At 41.1% G+C, this 18,505-nt stretch overlaps 1 protein-coding gene across 2 annotated transcripts in view; it reads right to left on the minus strand.

Moving 5' to 3' along the window:
• The window catches only part of LOC127365551 (sodium/potassium-transporting ATPase subunit alpha-2), a 101,614-nt gene that overhangs the window by 17,201 nt on the left and 65,908 nt on the right, over positions 1 to 18,505 (minus strand). The window contains exons 1-11 of one of the 2 annotated variants that reach the window (XM_051403737.1): positions 16,501 to 16,600; positions 15,528 to 15,602; positions 13,990 to 14,049; positions 12,970 to 13,173; positions 9,498 to 9,611; positions 8,896 to 9,030; positions 7,596 to 7,713; positions 5,703 to 5,971; positions 3,714 to 3,912; positions 2,565 to 2,674; positions 187 to 321 (exon numbers count right to left, since the gene is read on the minus strand). In XM_051403737.1, the coding sequence (XP_051259697.1) occupies positions 187 to 321; positions 2,565 to 2,674; positions 3,714 to 3,912; positions 5,703 to 5,971; positions 7,596 to 7,713; positions 8,896 to 9,030; positions 9,498 to 9,611; positions 12,970 to 13,173; positions 13,990 to 14,049; positions 15,528 to 15,602; positions 16,501 to 16,512 (1,431 nt within the window). In that variant the 5' untranslated portion in view covers positions 16,513 to 16,600. Of the gene's footprint in view, positions 1 to 186; positions 322 to 2,564; positions 2,675 to 3,713; positions 3,913 to 5,702; positions 5,972 to 7,595; positions 7,714 to 8,895; positions 9,031 to 9,497; positions 9,612 to 12,969; positions 13,174 to 13,989; positions 14,050 to 15,527; positions 15,603 to 16,500; positions 16,601 to 18,505 lie in introns of those variants that run through there. The other variant, XM_051403727.1, reaches the window with a different exon arrangement.

Below are 18,505 nucleotides of genomic sequence, written 5' to 3' on the forward strand. Positions count from 1 at the left end.
AAGTTTAAAAAAATATAGCATTTAAAATTGCAGTCTTTAAATATTTAAGTATTTGTCATTTTAAAAGATTGGATAAAATGTGAACTGTGAATTAAGTCATGAATAGTCTATAAATGGGTTTTAGGATTCTGTAGACTGTAGACTTGCATCAGCATTGCTTATGATGATGCAATATTCATCACATACCTGGTACTTGTTGGTGGAGTTGAAGGGGATCTCTGTCACTTTGGGGTTTCTGGCTCTCATGTCACGAACACTCCCACAGCACAGCTCGATGCATTTCAACAGAGCTGACTCTGATGCGTCCCCCGCTGTCTCCCTCTGGGGAAACACACACAGCCGCACATTAGCACAGTCACTCACATATGCATATTGAGAAATGAGTGTTGTGTGTCTCACTGCCTGCGTTTATCACACTGTGGTGGAAGGGAGCTTTAACTGATTAAAGTGCTACCTGAGAGGACTTCATTTTCTTCCATTATGGTTCTCATTAATGATGCAGGTAGCCAAGTATAATCTGCATTATAGACACATATAAATCTGACCACAACATTGTTTTTAAAGATTAAAAAAAAACTTTAATGTAAAAGTAATGAAAGTGCAAAACTGAAGAATATAATTTCATTAAAACAGCTCATTTTCTTCTGGAAAGATATAGCTGAAAAATCAGCCATGTGCGCCGCTTGCAAGGTATCTTAAGGGCATTTTCTAAGGATATGGATGTAAAAGGCCCTGGATTTGAAAAGTTCACATCATGTTGGAAATATATTGTTGGAGGAACACATTGCCTGTTGGCAATAATCAATAACAAAGTGGTTGCTAAGGTTGTAGCTAACAAGTACATTCACGCTTGCAAACATTTAAACTTATACAGTTATAATTATTAGAGGAAAGGCCCATGAAGCACGTATAGACTACTTCCACATGTAGACATCCACACACTAAATTAAACCACACATACAAAACAGATGCTCAGGAGGCCTTTGCGAGGCTCAGAATTGAATTATTCCCTGTTTGGATGCAGATTGCTCGATATTTGTTTTTGTGTTTTTTGCAGGTTTATCTGCTTCAGCCATTGTGACAGAGTTGCTTGAATCATTTAGGAGAAAATTCTCCTCTGATAACCTGTAAAATCCCCCTCGATAAAAATTCATGCAGTGCAATTCATCCCGCTCTTGGAGCCAATTTATTAAAATCCATGCTGAACTGATTGACCTGACGCCCGATCTACCAATGGGGGCCGAACCAATACAAGAGATTTCTCTTTGTTCCTGTTTATTCATTCATGAACAGCCACAAAACAAGGACACACGCTCCGTGAGATTTGTCCTTGTTTGTGCCTTTTCATGAATGAATAACTAGACCAAGGAAATTCCAATTTCTCTGTTTTTAAGAGTGCAGATGGGGACTTGTAATGGTAGTAGAGCCTGGGCCTTGACTGCTGAGTTTGAGTGCTGCAGGAGATATGGCTGTTACTTAAAGCAGGGAGGAAGCCTGGGCACCTCGAGGAGCAGAGAGGCTGCAGTGGCAGGGTCGGCTCCCACCAGAGTCAAGAAGCTGTAATCCCAGTCGCTGAGAGCCACACAGAGAATTTCTTCAGGTCAATGTAGCACAGGTTGTAGGATAGCGGTTGGTAGAACACTGGGATATTATTGACTTACCTACCCAGCAGTGTGTGTGTTTGTGTATCAGTGTGGGGGAGTTATTTCCAGGGGTGCATTGGATTATCCTCTGTGAGAGTCTGTTTATGTGTGAGACGGAGGCTGAGCATGTAAGTCAGTGTGTGTACTGCACCTGTGTCAAGTGGTATTGACAAATTATTTTTATGGGTTGTTCTTTTTCCCAGTGGATACACCAGTAGATTGAAATGTTGCTTACATCAGTAATAGCAATATAATACTGAAAAATGATAATCTGGTCTGATCATTTTACTTCTACTGTTAAACTTAAATACATGTTGCTGCTAATGTTGAGGTTGATTTGTAGTTTGCTGTACTTTAAGCTTAAGGATAAGACTAAAACCAACAATGAGTGCCACATTTAGTGTTAAGGTTTGGCTCTTTTGTGTTTGTAATTGGTTTTTGGACAATAGTGGAGCCTCATATGGCTCATGGATTAATGAGCTGTGGCATCAAAGATAATTCTTGTAGAATAATTTAGAAAATGACATGTTTTTAAGTACAATTAAGTGCAGTTTTGCTACTTTACTTAAGTAGATGATGTTAACACACCATCCACCACTGCTTATTTCTGAGTGACAGCTCACCTGACACTGTCCCGATGTTGTTAACTTCACCCTACTGGCAAAATCCTGTGTTATGAATAATGTGCATGCATTATTTGATCCTAATCTAAAAAGACCTGCTCATTACAGATTAAACTAAACATGTTATAACTCACTGCTTTAGCGAGCAGATATAATTCACGATATGGAATTTTCAAACCAAATTTCACGAACAAATTTCCCCCCTGGTGGACAATAAAGATATATTCTATTCTATTCTATAAATGCAAATGTTTAGAAAGCTGCTGTTGTAGTGTCTGTGTGTGGTGGAGCTTTATACCATCACAACGGGAAAGTTCTCCTGTCCGGCTTTGAAATCAGCTCTGTTGCACAGGCCGGCCACGCGAGACAGAGCAGTCCAAGTAGCAGAGCTCTTGTCAAAACCCAAACCTGAGAGAATAGCAGAGGGAGCTGTGTTAGACTTTTTTTTTTTTTTTTTTTATAAGCAGAGCTCATGCAGTATTTATGCTACTGACTTAACTCTCGGTTCACCGAGTACCATTTGATATTGTAGCTAAATAACAGAGGTCAGTTGAGTTGAGCAATCATTATTTCCTTGACAATTCCCCCAGTCTGAAAAATGGCATTTATTTTTCACAAGAACGTCTCGGAAAATAAAAGCTGTTTGGATCAAAATTTCATCTCTCCCACCCAATCGAACTGAAAATGACCCTCACTCTTGCTACTGGTGCCCACATTCATTTTTCATTTTAGCCGGAGACTCTCCAGAGTGGTCACTGTCACTGTTATTGTGAAAACAGAATGTGATAGCGTCATGCACCATATAGTACAATGGCAAACTGTGGCTGATGGAGTTGGAGGGAGTTGTTGAACTTGACAAAGTGAGAGTGCATAAGGCTCAAAAACCTGCAACAGCTGCAAAAATAGTCTGTACTCCTGAAAAATGAACACAGTTTTTTTTCTCTCTTGCACTGTTTCAGCTGTACAGCCTTTGTCAGCACTGCTGGCCATTCATTGCACAATTGTCTGACTCAATACTCATTGGTATGCAAAGAACACCTGTTTTTTTCTTTTTTTCTTTTCTTTCTTCCAAACCTTTTGGTTTTTGCTAAAAGCTTCTTTGAAATTTGGCTCGATTTGTCGCTGTTTGGTAGGAGACAGCAATCCGATTGGTTCCGCAGCAGCAGCCTTGCCGGGGAACTCTGGGAAAAGACACGTTTGTAGTTGAGGGTTGTGCCGCCCACTGCATACCGCTGCTCAATTAATCCAAGCGGTAGTGTGAACAGCAATGTTGGTTGGCGGCGTGAACATTGGACAGATGAATTTCAGCAGGTGGTCACCCTCCCTCTCTGCATTCCCTCACACTCCCTATCTCCCCTCTATATTTCTCCCTCTTTCCCCCAAGCTCATTTTCTCTTCTCCTCCTCCTCCATTTCTTTTTTCCCCTCTCTCTCTCTCACTGTCTTACCAGTCTGGTCCTCGGTGGTGTCAGCCTCGTGGATCTGGTTGTCGAACCACATGTGGGCCACGGTCATGCGGTTCTGGGTCAGCGTGCCCGTCTTGTCGGAGCAGATGGTGGAGGTGGAGCCGAGAGTCTCTACGGCCTCCAGGTTCTTCACCAGACAGTTCTTCTTGGCCATTCGTTTGGCAGTGAGAGTCAGACACACCTGGGAGGACAACGGGAGGTGAGGGGGAGAGAAAGGGGTGTGGGAGGGGGGTGAAGGAGGGAGGGAGGACGAGGAGAGGGGAGGCGAGGATGGATGATTGTTAGTCGACGAGGGGAGCGAGCATGTGTACGCACTGGTGCATTCAAGTGTTTGTGCATGTGAAACCATGCGTGGTCCAGGTGCCTTACAGCGAATCACTGTGTTGGTGTGTGTGTGTATGTGTGTCTTTGGTTGGCTGGTTAACAGCAGGTGCACAGGAACATAAAAATACGATGAATAGACACATTCCATATGTTGTAGGAGACACATCAACACACATTAATTCAAGCTGACCACGTTACTCAAATAGCAACAAATGCAGCAAGCAAACATTTCCACACCCAAGTCATGGAGTGCTTAAATCAAAAGCAACTAAAGAAACCAGTCACTGGAAGTTAATTTATTTTCTGGGACCAGTGAAATGTCGACTGATGGCATTTCAAATGCCAGCTGGCATCCACCTCAGCTCACACTTTGTTTATTGTTGCAGAAAAAGTTAGATGCACTTCAACATTTGAGCTCCTTCAACAGTCAATAATAAATCACCTCCTTTGCTGTGTAGCATCATTAGAGCTACAGCTAACAGTCACTGAGGGTAAATTATAGTTAGGAAGAGCACAGGTGTAACTAATAACATTGATGATGGCTCTATTCCATTTAGGTGTGCCAGTAAGCCATGACAGTGAGCCAGCGGGCACAATATCAGGGTTCTACAACTGGCACGCTTAAAGCTGGACTAATCAATATTTTTATGTTAATAATAGATCCAATTACTGCAGTTAATGAAGAAACAGCTGCGCAAAACAACAAAGCCATGGAGAGTTAACACCCAGCTCTACGTTTCCCCCTTAGTTCTGCAGAGCTTTTAAGCCTCTTTTAGTTCATTATTTCGGTTTTCAGGCCTACAAACTACAATCTCGTCAACCTCATTTCCAGGAGCCTCAGACAAGCTCATAAACCCTTTATAAGCTACCGGCGCAGCAACAAACAGCAGGGGTTAGCAGCTAGCTGGTGAAGAAGGTCATACATCTAGCAGCCAAAGAGCAAGAATTGTGTACTGTGTAATATGTGGCGTGCTGTTAAAAGTTTAAAATAACTGTTTGCTAACATGTTCACCATAAATTCATGAGGGAATATGTCAGATGATTTTCAGCTTGTTCCATTTCAATTAAAGCAGCTTTAAATGGTGTGCAACCAATAATAATGTTATTAATTATACCTGTGTTTAATCTGACCACTGTCATAAAGATCCATATTATACTGCATATATAATCATACTGTATAAATACAAGTCAGCTACCAGATTTACACAAAAACAAACTAAGCCACAACCACATACTACAGTCCACCCACCAATCACCCCCATCTTCACATGACTCCTTCCTATTACTTATTAGCTTTAGTTTAGTTTGAAAAATAAACAATGAAAATAAAAAGAAGTTAAATTACCATTTACAACACAAACCTTTTTGTGCACTCTTTTTCCCATGGTTCTGTTCACTATTCCCAGAAGCATATTATGAACTGTCCTTGCTACAAGGGGACCTTTTTTTGTTGTAAACTGAAGTGCACATAGCCTTTTGGCAGTTAAACAAGATGAGGGTGTACGGGGTCATAAAATCCAATTAAAAGGTGTTAAACTGATCTGCTCTTTAAGAAAAAAAAGAAAAAAATGGTGAAAATAAGTAAAGAATGTCCTACAATGAGCCTCTCTCATAAAAAAGAGGAACACACTCACACATGTTACTCACAGTGACAGTAGCCAGCAGTCCCTCAGGCACATTTGCCACAATAATGCCAATGAGGAAGATGACGGCCTCCAGCCAGGTGTAGCCCAGGATGAGTGACAGGATGAAGAAGCTCACGCCAAGGAAGACAGCCACGCCCGTGATGATGTGGATGAAATGTTCGATCTCTATGTTGATGGGCGTACGGCGGACTTCAAGCCCTGATGCAAGCGTTGCGATGCGACCCATCACTGTTCGGTCACCGGTGCCTATCACAATGCCATGGGCGGTACCTGAGAGGGATGACTGTTAGTCTCTCTGGACAAAGGCATCAGTTACACCATGCATTTTTATATTTTACCAACCATCAGTTCATTCCACTGGGTGGTCAAGTAGATGCCCTTATGCTGAAGTGAAAGGTGTGTTTTTCAGAGTAATATGTAAAGAGACAAAGGACTGTCAACAGTGTGTGAGACACAGTAGGAGTTGAGAGCTCTGATTTGTAAACAGGATGGAGGGCTGGTAAGGAGGTGATGGCTGGATGAAGAGTGGTGATGGATTGAGGTGAATTACAGGTGTTGACCAGTGATTGATGGTTGGATGGACTGAGCAGATGCTGGACAAAGTGAGAGAAATGAATCCCTCACTTAGAGAGGATTATCCAGAGTACCCGGGACTTTGTTTCTAGAAAGAAAATGTTTCTACTGATTTTTTTTTAATTCTACGAAAGTCTCTAATTCTGCACGCACAACAATATAAAACATCATTCACTTCCTGAGGTGGAAGCAGAAATCTCAGGGACTATATCTATATAGACATTAATGGAGTTTAGAGAGAAAATATATACATTTTTGTAATTTGTGAGAATCACTCCTTTATTTACTGTATATTAAAATGATTTATATCTAGGTAGGATGCAGTTAAATCCTGAATCTCAGCTTTGAAAGGACCAGTATGTGTCGGATTTAGTGGCATCTAGTGGTGAAGGTGCAGGTTACAACAATTTGAATACAGTTCAGCCCTCCAAGTGTGAAACTGAAAGGTAAAAGGCCCTCTCTAAAGCCAGTGTAAGGTTTGTCTGTTCTGGGCTACCGTAGAAACACAGTGGTTCAACATGGTGGAATCTGTAGAGAGGACCCGCTCCCTCTGGAGATAAAAAAGGCTCATTCTAAGGTAACAAAAACCCAACTGTTCTTATTTCCAGGTGATTATACCCTAATGAAAACATACTTATGAATATTATATTCCATTTCTGCCAATAGATCCTCCAAAAAATTTCAGTCAACATAGACAAGTAACCCTTAAAATGCTCAGGAAAAATGGAAACATTAACTACTACAATTCCATGACAACTGGACAAACTCCATCTACTGATTAAATTATGTGATATGATTGAAAGAGCCACTAAATGGACCTGGTGGGACTGTTTTCTCAACTGTTTTCAAGCTCAAGAACAAACCTCAGCTAAATCATTGATTGACAATTGATTTAATTTGCAGACTGGGTCTTCATTGTATATTAAGTATCATTAGACTTAAAATTAATATATATTTTTTCCAGAATGAATGTTGATGTTGATGATACCTTGGGAACAAACTGTTCTTAGATGAAGATATTGATGTAGTGGCAGATTCTAAAATGCATCACTGCGCAATGATTGATAGCAACTGGAATACTAACTAAAATCCCCAATGGTTGAATCTCAAATGGAAACGCTCATTTATAATCTTCATGCATTCAACATTCAGTAACTACACACTGTACTGCAGGATGGAGGGATGGCTGTTCTGATGAATCATGCACTGAAACACTCATGGTTGGGCAGTAATGCAAAACTATGTCGATCTCCAGATGGGTAGAAAAAAAAGACATTTAGAGGCGATAAGAGACAATCTTGGCCAGATGTGGCCTACTGACCCTCGACACAGTTGGTGGAAAAGAAACAGATGTTGCGGGTCTCCAGGGGATTGTCGTGTGTGAACTCCGGGGAGCGAGTCTGAGGCTCAGATTCTCCCGTCAGAGAGGAATTGTCCACCTTCACAGGGAAGAGAGAAGAGTGTAACCCAGTGAGACTGAGGGACAGACACAGGAGAGAGTGAGGAGGTGAGACAGACTAGGTGGAAATGAAAGAAGCATCACTTATAGGCAACACGTGCAGTGATGCAACACTTTTCATGTCAAAACCGTCTTCTGGTCTTGGTGATTTTTCACACGTTCCTGTATAGGTGACGAAATTTACACCACTGATAAGAACAGTCTTATGACACTGCTTCAAAATCCAGTGGGATAAACTTTAAAATGAACACTAGTCAAGCTAAAGGTGTCACATTCGGGAGAAACCTTCACCCTACAGCAACAGTAGGTATACAGAAAAAAAAGTCACTAGATATTATGGGAAATGTTACCCATAAAACTGCTCTGCAATGTGTTTAATGTGTGTTATATATATATATATATATATATATATATATATATATATATATATATATATATATGACTAAAATATTGCTTGTTTGCTTGAAAAGAAAACTTGATACCATTCAGGAAATTTACTCAATGGAAACTGGCCTTTTTAAAGTCAAACACAGAAATCAAAATCAAAATCAAGATGCTGAAAAAGTAACCCGATTAATTAAATATAGAATTACTGGAAGTGAGAATGAAGATATGTAATTTGTTCTATGAAATGTGGCGGCATGGCTGTTGTACTCTTGACTTTGGTCCAGACTGAAATATCTCAAAGAACCACTGTATGGATGGCCTTGAAATTTTGTACATGGTCCCCAGAGGATGAGGCCTACTGAGTGTGACTCTGACGTTTCCTCTAGCACCACCTGGAGGCCATTTGGGGTTAAGATTGAAATATATGAACATCTGGTGGGTGGATTGCCATGGAATTTGACAACAATATTAAAAGTCCAATGAGAGTTAATCCTTATAACTTTGTTGATTCCCTGAATTTTTATGGAGCACAACCAGTAACTAATCCAGTGAAATATTCCCAAATCTATCTGCCCTGACCTTCCCTGTAGTCACCAGCAGGCTGATGTGTGTTTTCAAGGGAAATGTAAAGAAAGAAAGAAAGAAAGAAAGAAAGAAAGAAAGAGAAAAAGAGCAAAAAGAGCAAAAAAAGTAAATAGCACAAGTCAGCTGAGCTACTGTAATACCACAGAGACCCCCAGGCTCCCCAGGGCTGAGCCCGGCACCCCTCCCCTACCTTGCATCCGCTGGCGGAGATCACTCGAAGGTCAGCTGGGATGCGGTCTCCCCCTTTGATCTCCACCAGATCTCCCTGCACCACAAGCTCAGCATTGATATGCATCTTCTCCCCCTCCCGGATCACCAACGCTTGCTGGCATGGACAAAAAGGAAGAAACAGACGAGAAGGAAGAGGGAGTATGAGGAAGGGAGAGAGAGTTTGGGAACAGAGAGAGGATTTAGTCAGAGGAAGAGAGAGAAGTGCGATTAAAAAAATGTGTAGCCAGAGGGTGTAGAGGTATGTTAAAGGGAGAGATAGAGACAGGAAAAGGAAAAAGAGAGAGAAGACAGGTACGGGAAAAGAAAAAGAGACAAGAAGGGAGTGAAAACAGCCTAAATAGATTAAAGAATTAGGCAATCGAAGTGCTAGAGGTGGATAACGCGAGGGGGGAGTTTTTATGCAAACACACTCACAATCCAAAGTTGGCTCAACATTTATTCTTCCTTTGTGCAAGCTTATTAGGTTTCCACTCAAGTAAGTGTGTAAGCCCTACTTGAGGGACAGCTTATTGATTCAGAAAGCTCTGAGACTACACCAAACACTAACATACATCAACTTACCTGTGGCACCATTTTCTTGAAGGAGTCCATGATTCGGGAGCTCTTGGCCTCTTGGAAGTAGGAGAAGCAACCTGTGATGATGACCACGGCTGACAGCACCACGCCCAGATACAACTGAAAGGAGGGCAAACCCAAGCCACAGAGGGGAGTCAGCACCATTATCAACTTAGTTTGGTTCATGTCAGGCATGTTAAAGCGTAGGAAAAGGGGATTTACAGACCTCAAAATGATTTTAAAAGAGTTAAACCTTGAATGCAGAGTGCAAGACAAGAGTTAAGAGCAAAGAAAACCCGGGGAAGCTCTCGGTCTCTGTGGAAGATTTAAAAGGAAAAGTCGTCCTACAGTTGAATTCTCGTGTACTATTCCTGTCATCTTGGACTGTTCATTCAATGTTAGTCCAAGTGAGCATCTGTCTCTCAAACCCAGAAAACCAAGAACTGACGCTCTGATCTGCAAGGCCACCAAGAGACACTTTCTGAACTGGCGCCAGGGCTTTGTAGACTTATGGTTGTAAGCAAGGAACATTTATTCTGGCGTATTTTACTTTATTTTCTGTCAATATTTTCACTTTTACTAGTGAAAAAGCTGTTACGGGTTGAGCTCTCACTGATGCAAACAAGACAGCCAGGCACTCTGGATGAAAGCATCTGCCAGCTGGTGTACTGTATGTCCTGGACTCCTGGAAAACAAAATTCCTAAACCCTGAAAAGTTTCTTTTTGGAAGTTGCTGCTTTCATTTGACAGCGAAAACAGAATGTTTTGCTTTTTTACACTTGAATGCCTTTTTTTTACTGTAGCGGTGCGAAATCTTCTGAACCAGGAAATACATCTGTATCCCCAGAAAATCACTTGTCAGTGTTTACAACATTTCCCTCCAATTCAGTGTTCAGTTTGCAGCTCCTGGTTTTGTCTACACACATTTGTTGTTGTTTTTTTTTGCAGATTTAAGCTCAGCTCTTCTCACTTCGGGAGACATTTGCTCTTGTTCATTGGTTGTAGAGAACTATAGGAACAACATCTGCACGGGCAGGTGTCACATTTGAATCTACCAAAGTTTAAAGGATTGAGACAATAAATGCTTAATTTCCAGATTGCAAACATTCATTTTAAAATATGGCAGTAAATTGTGTTAGTTCAGCAGCACTTTCAGAGACCTGGAAATGCTAAAACATTTTCTAAACCCGTAGAAGACAAAGGAATCTTTCAGCTCGAACACATGAAAATAATGAAAATTAGGTTTTAATCCGACAACAGCAATGTGTAAAGTTCTGTTATGGTGGATTTTCATCTTAAATGACTGCTTGTACATTATGCAAAGGCTCAAAGTGCCAAAGCTGCAGGCAGTCTGGGCTTTGAAGTAGCTCACCAGAGCATCCAGCTGTACATACTGGTTACTGAATGTAGAGATTAAATCGTGGGGAGATTAAAGTTATCACGTGTGTGCATGTGCATGTGTTTATCTACTGTATGTTACTGTATATTATGCAAGGGCTTAATGCTGTCTGGGGTTTGGAGAGTGCTGAATGATGATTGCATAATGACTCAGAGCCATAAAGTGCAGTATGGATGACTGCTTGGCTCCATTTGATCAGCGGTTGGTCTGAGTATTTATCCATGCTAATTCCAGGAATGATGCCAGTGTCAGCGGTTGTTTTTACGTCACACTCTATAAGGGGTGGGTGGGTGGGGATTCATTGTGTGGTTCTTCTTTAATAATGAGGACCAAATCCTGGCGTGTTTTAATGGGTTTTAAATGCTTTTTATGTTTTTACTTCCTATTTTAATGGCCTTAAGGTTTCCTCCTTTTCCCTTTCCCTCATCATTCTTTATACTATTTCCTTTAATGGATGCTGGCTCTGTGCTGGTTCATGTGACCTAATTGTGTTGCCATTTTGGCCAGGACTCTCGGAAAGGAGATTTAGATCTCAAGACACCACCCTGGTTCAGTAAAGGTCATATTATAAAAAATAAAAAGGGCAAGTAAAATCCACCAAAATGAAGTATTGTGACACTTGACTGGTTTGTGGTTTAAAGTTAAGATTAGAGTTAGGATTTGGTTTCAATTAGGAAATGCGTACATATAGTAAATGTATCTGTGTGTGTATATTTATACCTGTAAGGCTTTCAAATAACTTCTATAACCCTTTCTTGATGTCAAGTGGAATTATGACAGATGATTATATTGAGATATAATTAGACAAAAACGTTGTCCACGTTAATGACAGAACTTATAGTTAAAAACAAATGAGTCATTTAAGAATTGCTTAAGTTACAGAAGAAGAATTCTTAGAAGAAATTCTTACACAGTCCGGCCCAATATTACACCGGCTTACAGGCATTATACATCCTAATTAAGGTTCCATTCCATTTAGTGTAGCAGAGGCTTTCTAGTGAGCCAACATGCACAATGGCAGCAGCCTGACTCTGTTTGACCTGAAGGAACACGACCATAATTAGTGTCATTGGTGTTTACCACACTATTTCATATGAAAGTGGCTTCTGTGAAAAAGGTCTGTTATATTAATTATAATTTAATTCAGAAATGTCCACATATGCACACAAAATGTGAAAGGATACAGATTTTTAAAAAAAGATAAAGTAAAAGATAAAGTCACCACGTCGAGTATTATTTGTACTCGTCACCCCTTCAGTGTATATTTGCATCTAAAACGGACAGTGCAATGTATTCTTATACATAGCAAGAAAGAAACCTACATTTTTCTAAAGGTGCTCCTTCAGAGGAAGATTGCTTTGGAGAAATTGACAAACAACTTATAGATGGGAATGTCAAGAGATGAATCAAGATATGCCAACAGATCATAAAAGTGGGCCCCTCCGGGCTGCACATCCTTCTGCCTAACTAACAGCCCTGGGACCGACTGCGGCCGACTTCAGTGACTTAAATCAGCGACTTGATTCAGAGCCTCGATAAAAATGCGACACAAGTGAAGTGTTTTGTTTGATGTAATGCAGAACATTACAACAGAGTGCATTGCATTTACACACTGATCATTTTATGTGTGAGTTTGCATGCATATCGCATATAATTTATATTTCAATGTTGAAAATACATTATTATTAATATTGTGATACTAGACAACTACAACAAGGACAAATTGTAAGCAACATTTTTACCACTTATGTTTAGAGTTAACATTAAAATTTGAATTGAGTTAAGGGTGTGCATATGTGCTGTATGTGAGTCTGTACAATGTGGGTTTATTTGTCTGCTTGCATATGTATTTATGTAAACGTGCAGCTTGAAAATACAGATGAATATATAGTAGATGCATACAGGTAGAATTGTATGTGTTTGCATGTATATACCCCTGTTTACATCTTTATTTAAGTCTACTGTACCTGAATTATAACTGTAGCTGTCTTTGCATACCTGCATGTCTGTGTGTGTGTGATTAATATGGAAGGTGTGTTCTAGTACGTATGCGTGCATGTTTTACAGGCAGTTTCTCACATTGTCATTGGGTGCCTCGTCCTCCGTGGCCACCTGGATGCTGTAGGCCAGGAAACAGAGGATGGCACCAATCCAGAGCAGGATGGAGAAGCCGCCGAACAGCTGACGACAGAACTTGACCCACTCAGGGGTGGTGGGGGGAGGGGTTAGGGCGTTTGGACCATCCCTGGCCAGAATCTCCACAGCTCTGGCGCTGGTCAGACCCTGAGGGAGAGCAATTTTTAGGAATGAATGTCTTTCTGCATGCGTTAGGAATCTTATTACAACACAATGGCCCCATTTTCACCGGTGGCTTAAAAAGTAATTTTACTGCTATAGTTGCAGAACATCAAGTATTCCTGCCTGGCCTATTTAACACGACAAGTATAATAAACTGGGTGACTCTTCTCATCTAAGGTTTTATGCCATTGAACTGTTGGATGTAACTTTATTGAACTTTTTTTTTATTTATTTATTTTTTACAGATTTTATGCCTAATAGTGTCAAAATATGATTTGCAGAAAATCCATGTAAACACCTAAATTCTATAATTTAATTATAATTTTCTCTTTCAAGCTTTAGCAGGTTTTTGACATTTTTACAGCTTGTGATATTTTTTTGAGCAGCCCAGCTTGTATTTCTCAAATACTAATCTTAAAAAGATAAAAATCTGTTTCACTACACCTGCAATGTCAACCTTTAGGTAAGCAGCAAATGTGGTTACAGCGTAAAGACCTTTGTGATGTGTTTGTATTGGCTTGTTTATGGGATTGTCGGAGTTGTTGCATCAAAGTTTGTGCGCTTGTGTGTGTGTGTGCATGTGATTGAGGGATTAAAGATGAATGAGGCTCAAGGTGAGCTGGGGACACTGCGGTGGATCTAACTTGACCAAAGCAATGCGTGGTCTCACTTTGGATGTTGCTTTCCAGTACAGGCAACCAGAGATTACACCCTCTAGAGGAGATATTACAGGAATTCTCTTTGTTGTTGTGTGCAAGTGTGCAAGTGTGAATGACAGCCTTTGTGTTTGTGTGTCATTACCCGTGCGAGGTCCACTCCATAGCGTTTTCCCAGATCATCCAGACTTATTTTGTGGTCGTCCTGCAGGGATAAAATATTCCTTTTTCATTTGTGCTTCAGTGGAACAGAAACAGTAACCAGAATCAGAGTGATTTTAATTGGCCAGTGTCTTTTGATATATTATTTTACAGCAATACATTCAACGTTCTACTACTCAAGCAGTATGGTGCAGATGTAATGGGAAGTATAATAACTGCCCAGGGAATTGGTCAAATATATTGTTAAGGCGTAGCACTGATGCATTCCACACCTTCATCTTCCTGAAAAAAAGACTTTATCCTCTGCATCTGACAAGAATTCAGGGGCTTTATATATGTATGATTTATTCCTCAAGACAGATCAAACAGGTCAAAGAGTGATGTCCACTCCTCCTGAATCTACAAGTAGGGCTGAACTAGAGGTGAGCACACTGTCTGTTCTCCAGTGGCAAAAATGTGACCCATTCAAAACTTTAGGTTTGCTGTACACAAAAAGAAACCACCCTGAAACACTTTTTTAAGAGTTCAGCATTGAATGTTGTGTGTATGGGTTCATTTTGTCATTTCGTGTGGCATATTTGTGTTATCATTCCTATGCAACTTGCCAAATGTCACCTTGAGATATTTCCACTGTAGCTAAAATGGAGTTTGGTACTGTAGCAACAAAAAATTCAGCAAGCAGCAGCTGTCAGGATGGTGTCATTTCCACAGAATGAAGGGCTACCCGTTTCCCTCAACAACAAGACAGGCAGAAATCCACCAATTTCCTCACCAACAGAAGCCTCAGAGGGCCACAATGAAATGTAGCTGCGAGTGATTTGGCCACAATCACCGACATACCCCAGTGTTCACAAAACAGTTTGCAAGTTAGACTTTATTTATATGCTCCTACACCCAATATTGATCAGCCATTGTCTGGTGGTTGTTTATAGGATTTTTGGGACAAAAAATGTAGGAAATCACTAGCTGGAGAAGCACATGAGGCAGACTGATGAAAGTAAAATACAGCACTTAATCAAAAACTAGTCCTAAGTGTTGACGGTATCCAAGGAATTCTTCTCTTTAATAAGTCACAGGCCAACTTGATAATTGACAAGAGCTGCTTTATCAGAGATACTGCACGCAGCAAAACTTACCCCAGTTTTCATGGGCATCGCTTGGCTGGGTTTTGACAGCACCTCAAAGAGCTACAGCTCTGCACAAGACAAAAAACTCTGCACTACACTGTTGGTGGCCCACAAATTATTCAGTATATTTCTGAGAACAAAGAAGAGCCGCCACAGGGTGGTAGAACAGATAGGAGGGGACAGGCTGGCATAGAACTCATATACAACCGACTACACTAAGCAGGTTGGATTGCCATTTTGTTTACAGGCCACTGTTTTCATTTACAGCCTTGTTAAATAACCTTTGTGTCTTTGGCGTAACGTTATTTGGGCATCGTTTGGGAGCAGCAGCGATGGAATCAATCACTGTGCAGAGTGAGTGTGGGTTGGAGCAGTGACAGCTTGTTTTCCTTACCAAGGACACCTCCTTCTTCAGCTCATCCAAGTCCCTCTCCTTCTTCTTCCTCTTCCCTTCATTTTCGGCACCACACTGTAGGGAAAGAGAGGGAGAGATAACCATACATCAGGCCCGCAGGCTGTCGTCCCAAACCTCCACAGGAAGGAAGTGGGAAAAGTCACATGCTTGCAGCCACATTGTACCTAGCCATTTACATTCCGAGCCACGTATTACAACATCAGTGTGAGCACAATGGATTTGTGTATGCTGGTTCATTTCAATCTCACGGCAGTATTGGCAAACCATTCACTGAATATGGAGGAGAAAATATTTTTTCCTCACAATGCAAGTTCCTCATTTGTGCGAGTGTGAGAGTGTGTGTGTCATGAACAGTTGGAAGAATGGTGCATCATGGAAATCATCTGCCGCTGTCAGTCTCCTCTTAGCAGCACATGTGCATGTCAGTGAAGGAGGGATACACGGGGAGAATGAGAGGAGAGCGTGAGCAAGTGACACAGTGAAAAAGTAATCAAAAAGAGCCAAAGAGGGAGCACAGAGCCGGTGGAGTGCCTGAAATGTGTCTGGCATAGCAATTTCCCCCTACTGTGTGTGAGGAAGATTACCAGCCTGTCCTCCCATAAAGCTAAATGGAATGGGCCTGATGGAGAGAATAAAAACAAAATTACGTAATTATCCAAGTAAACAGCAAGCCGGGAAGAAACTTATTGAGGAGAAAAGCAATCATCCTAAGATGTTACTGTCTTTGAAAGGCATTCTGACGCTCAGAGACATCAAGTCCTGCAGACGCATTTAGAAATCTCAGTATTTTTCCATGATGCATGTCCAAGCCATATGCTGTTACTGTACACAAGCTACAGTAGGATTACAGAACGTCGCAGTCATGTTCATTCATTCAGTTATGACAGGAAGGCCTCACAGAGATAAGAAGAACAATTTCTGTAAGGTTTTTTAAAAAATGAGGAGAACTTACCCCTTTCCCCATGCTGGACGTCCAGACGTCGGCAGGTTATAATGTGAAGGACAGTTTTCAGGGGCCTCGCCACAGCTGAAACCTCCCGCCCCCACTTGTGGAGTACACTGGTGGCTTTTTTTGGGCCTGGCACCCCCACACCAAACATCCCGTTCCCTCTCTTCTTGCTCCCTCCTGTCAGGAGTAACCTGAGCCATATAACCCCCCACCCACACACACACACACATACACATGCACACATACACCATCTCTCCCCACAATTCCACCACCCCTCCCAACAAAACACATTCTCACACACAGGGGGGTTTCTGTGTGTGTACTTGCACCTGCTCAATGTGTCCCCCCCCCCGCACAACACACGCACACAGGGCTCCATGGAAAACAACAGCCCATCAATCATCGCTGTCAACACAACAAATGAAACCTTGAACGCTGCATAACATACAGTACAAACGAGATATTGAGGGACCGAAAATTAGCCCCAAAAAGGAAGCAGTGTATTCAGCTGTTTTTCACAATTTGTTAATTGATTCTTAAAGATTAACATTTTTATTTACATGTATTTATTGATATATATATATATATATATATGTATATTTTCTGCTTTAAATTCTAAATGAATCGTAGCCAGAAGCTACAGCGCTGCAATTAGCTTTAAGTCCAACATATTTACAACATAAGGCGGGTCATCACCAGTGCGCCTACACAACAGATGCAGCGAATGATCCCGTGTCAGAGAAGTACCAAATGTCTTGTCACTATTGCCAGTCTGTTGATTTTACATTCTGAGCCTTCCTACATTGCAATGCTTCTACTCCTGAGCTGTATGCTTTGATGTACGCATGAGCCACTGTAGTGTGCTGCTTTTCAAGGTTTCTTTCCATTTTCCAAGGATGTTTGCTTTGCTCTTGTCTGTACAGTTCAGCCTGTCCTTGTTAAAAAAAATAAAACATATGATCTCTTTATGAATGTTTTTTTTTTTTTTTTTTATTGACATTGAGTGAAACTATAAGATAAGCCATACAAGTTCAATAGGTTTACCAGAACAGTTGAATTTAAACCTGAAACTAAAGAGGTTTTGCAAGCGCCGTAGTTTTTCCTTTGTGCTTCCGAGTGGAGGGTGAAGCGAGGGGGCTGAAACTACACCACTAGATGCCACTAAATCCTACACGCTGGACCTATAGCCACCATGTATAGGTGGGACAGAAAGCCATTCAAGATTTTGGAAGATGCTTGTTTGAAGAGTTAGATGAGAAGATTATATCGACCTGTGCTCAGCCTAGCTTGGCGCTTAGAAAGATTGGAAGCAGCGGGAAACAGCTGGTCTGGCTCTATCCAAAGTTTAAAAATAGTCTTCTGTTGCCTATATAGCTCACTAATTGACACTTCTCTCTCGTGTTTAATTCGTGAAACAGAAATGGTAACAATGGTAATTAGTGGTATATGCAGTCGCCCATCTCGTAGTGATAATGACACTGAGAAATCACTTCACCCTCCATCTGTTCGTCAAGAACACAATTTACCCACAAATTACCATTTTTACATATCTGTTTGTGTACAAAATTAAATAACATGTTAATTAGTGAGATTTAGAAGTGTTGCTAGGCATATATAATTCAGAAGAGAGGCAGGCTAGCAGTTTCCCACTGCTTCCGGTCTATAGACTCAGACGTGACAGTGGTGTCAATCTTCTCATCTAAGGTTAGGCTTATCTGTAAGTCTCTTTTAAAAAAGGTGCCACAATGAAATGAACTCTGCACATAGTAACTTTGAGTAGAGTTTAAACAATTCTGTCTTCGGTGACTCCGAGTGGTAGCACCAAAACAGACGCTCATACAGAAATGCACGCCTGCACACCATCACCCCTCAGCCAGGCATTCAGGTGCTGTAGCTGCGCAGGTCAGCGGGCATCAGTCTAAAGACTGTGGTTGTACTGTGTGTGTTTAACTGCCTGAATATGAAGCAGAGCATTTCTGAAAAGGTTATGTATGCTCACTGAACCCAG

The sequence above is a fragment of the Dicentrarchus labrax genome, unplaced genomic scaffold, assembly GCF_905237075.1.
Source record: "Dicentrarchus labrax unplaced genomic scaffold, dlabrax2021, whole genome shotgun sequence".
NCBI lineage: Eukaryota > Metazoa > Chordata > Actinopteri > Moronidae > Dicentrarchus > Dicentrarchus labrax.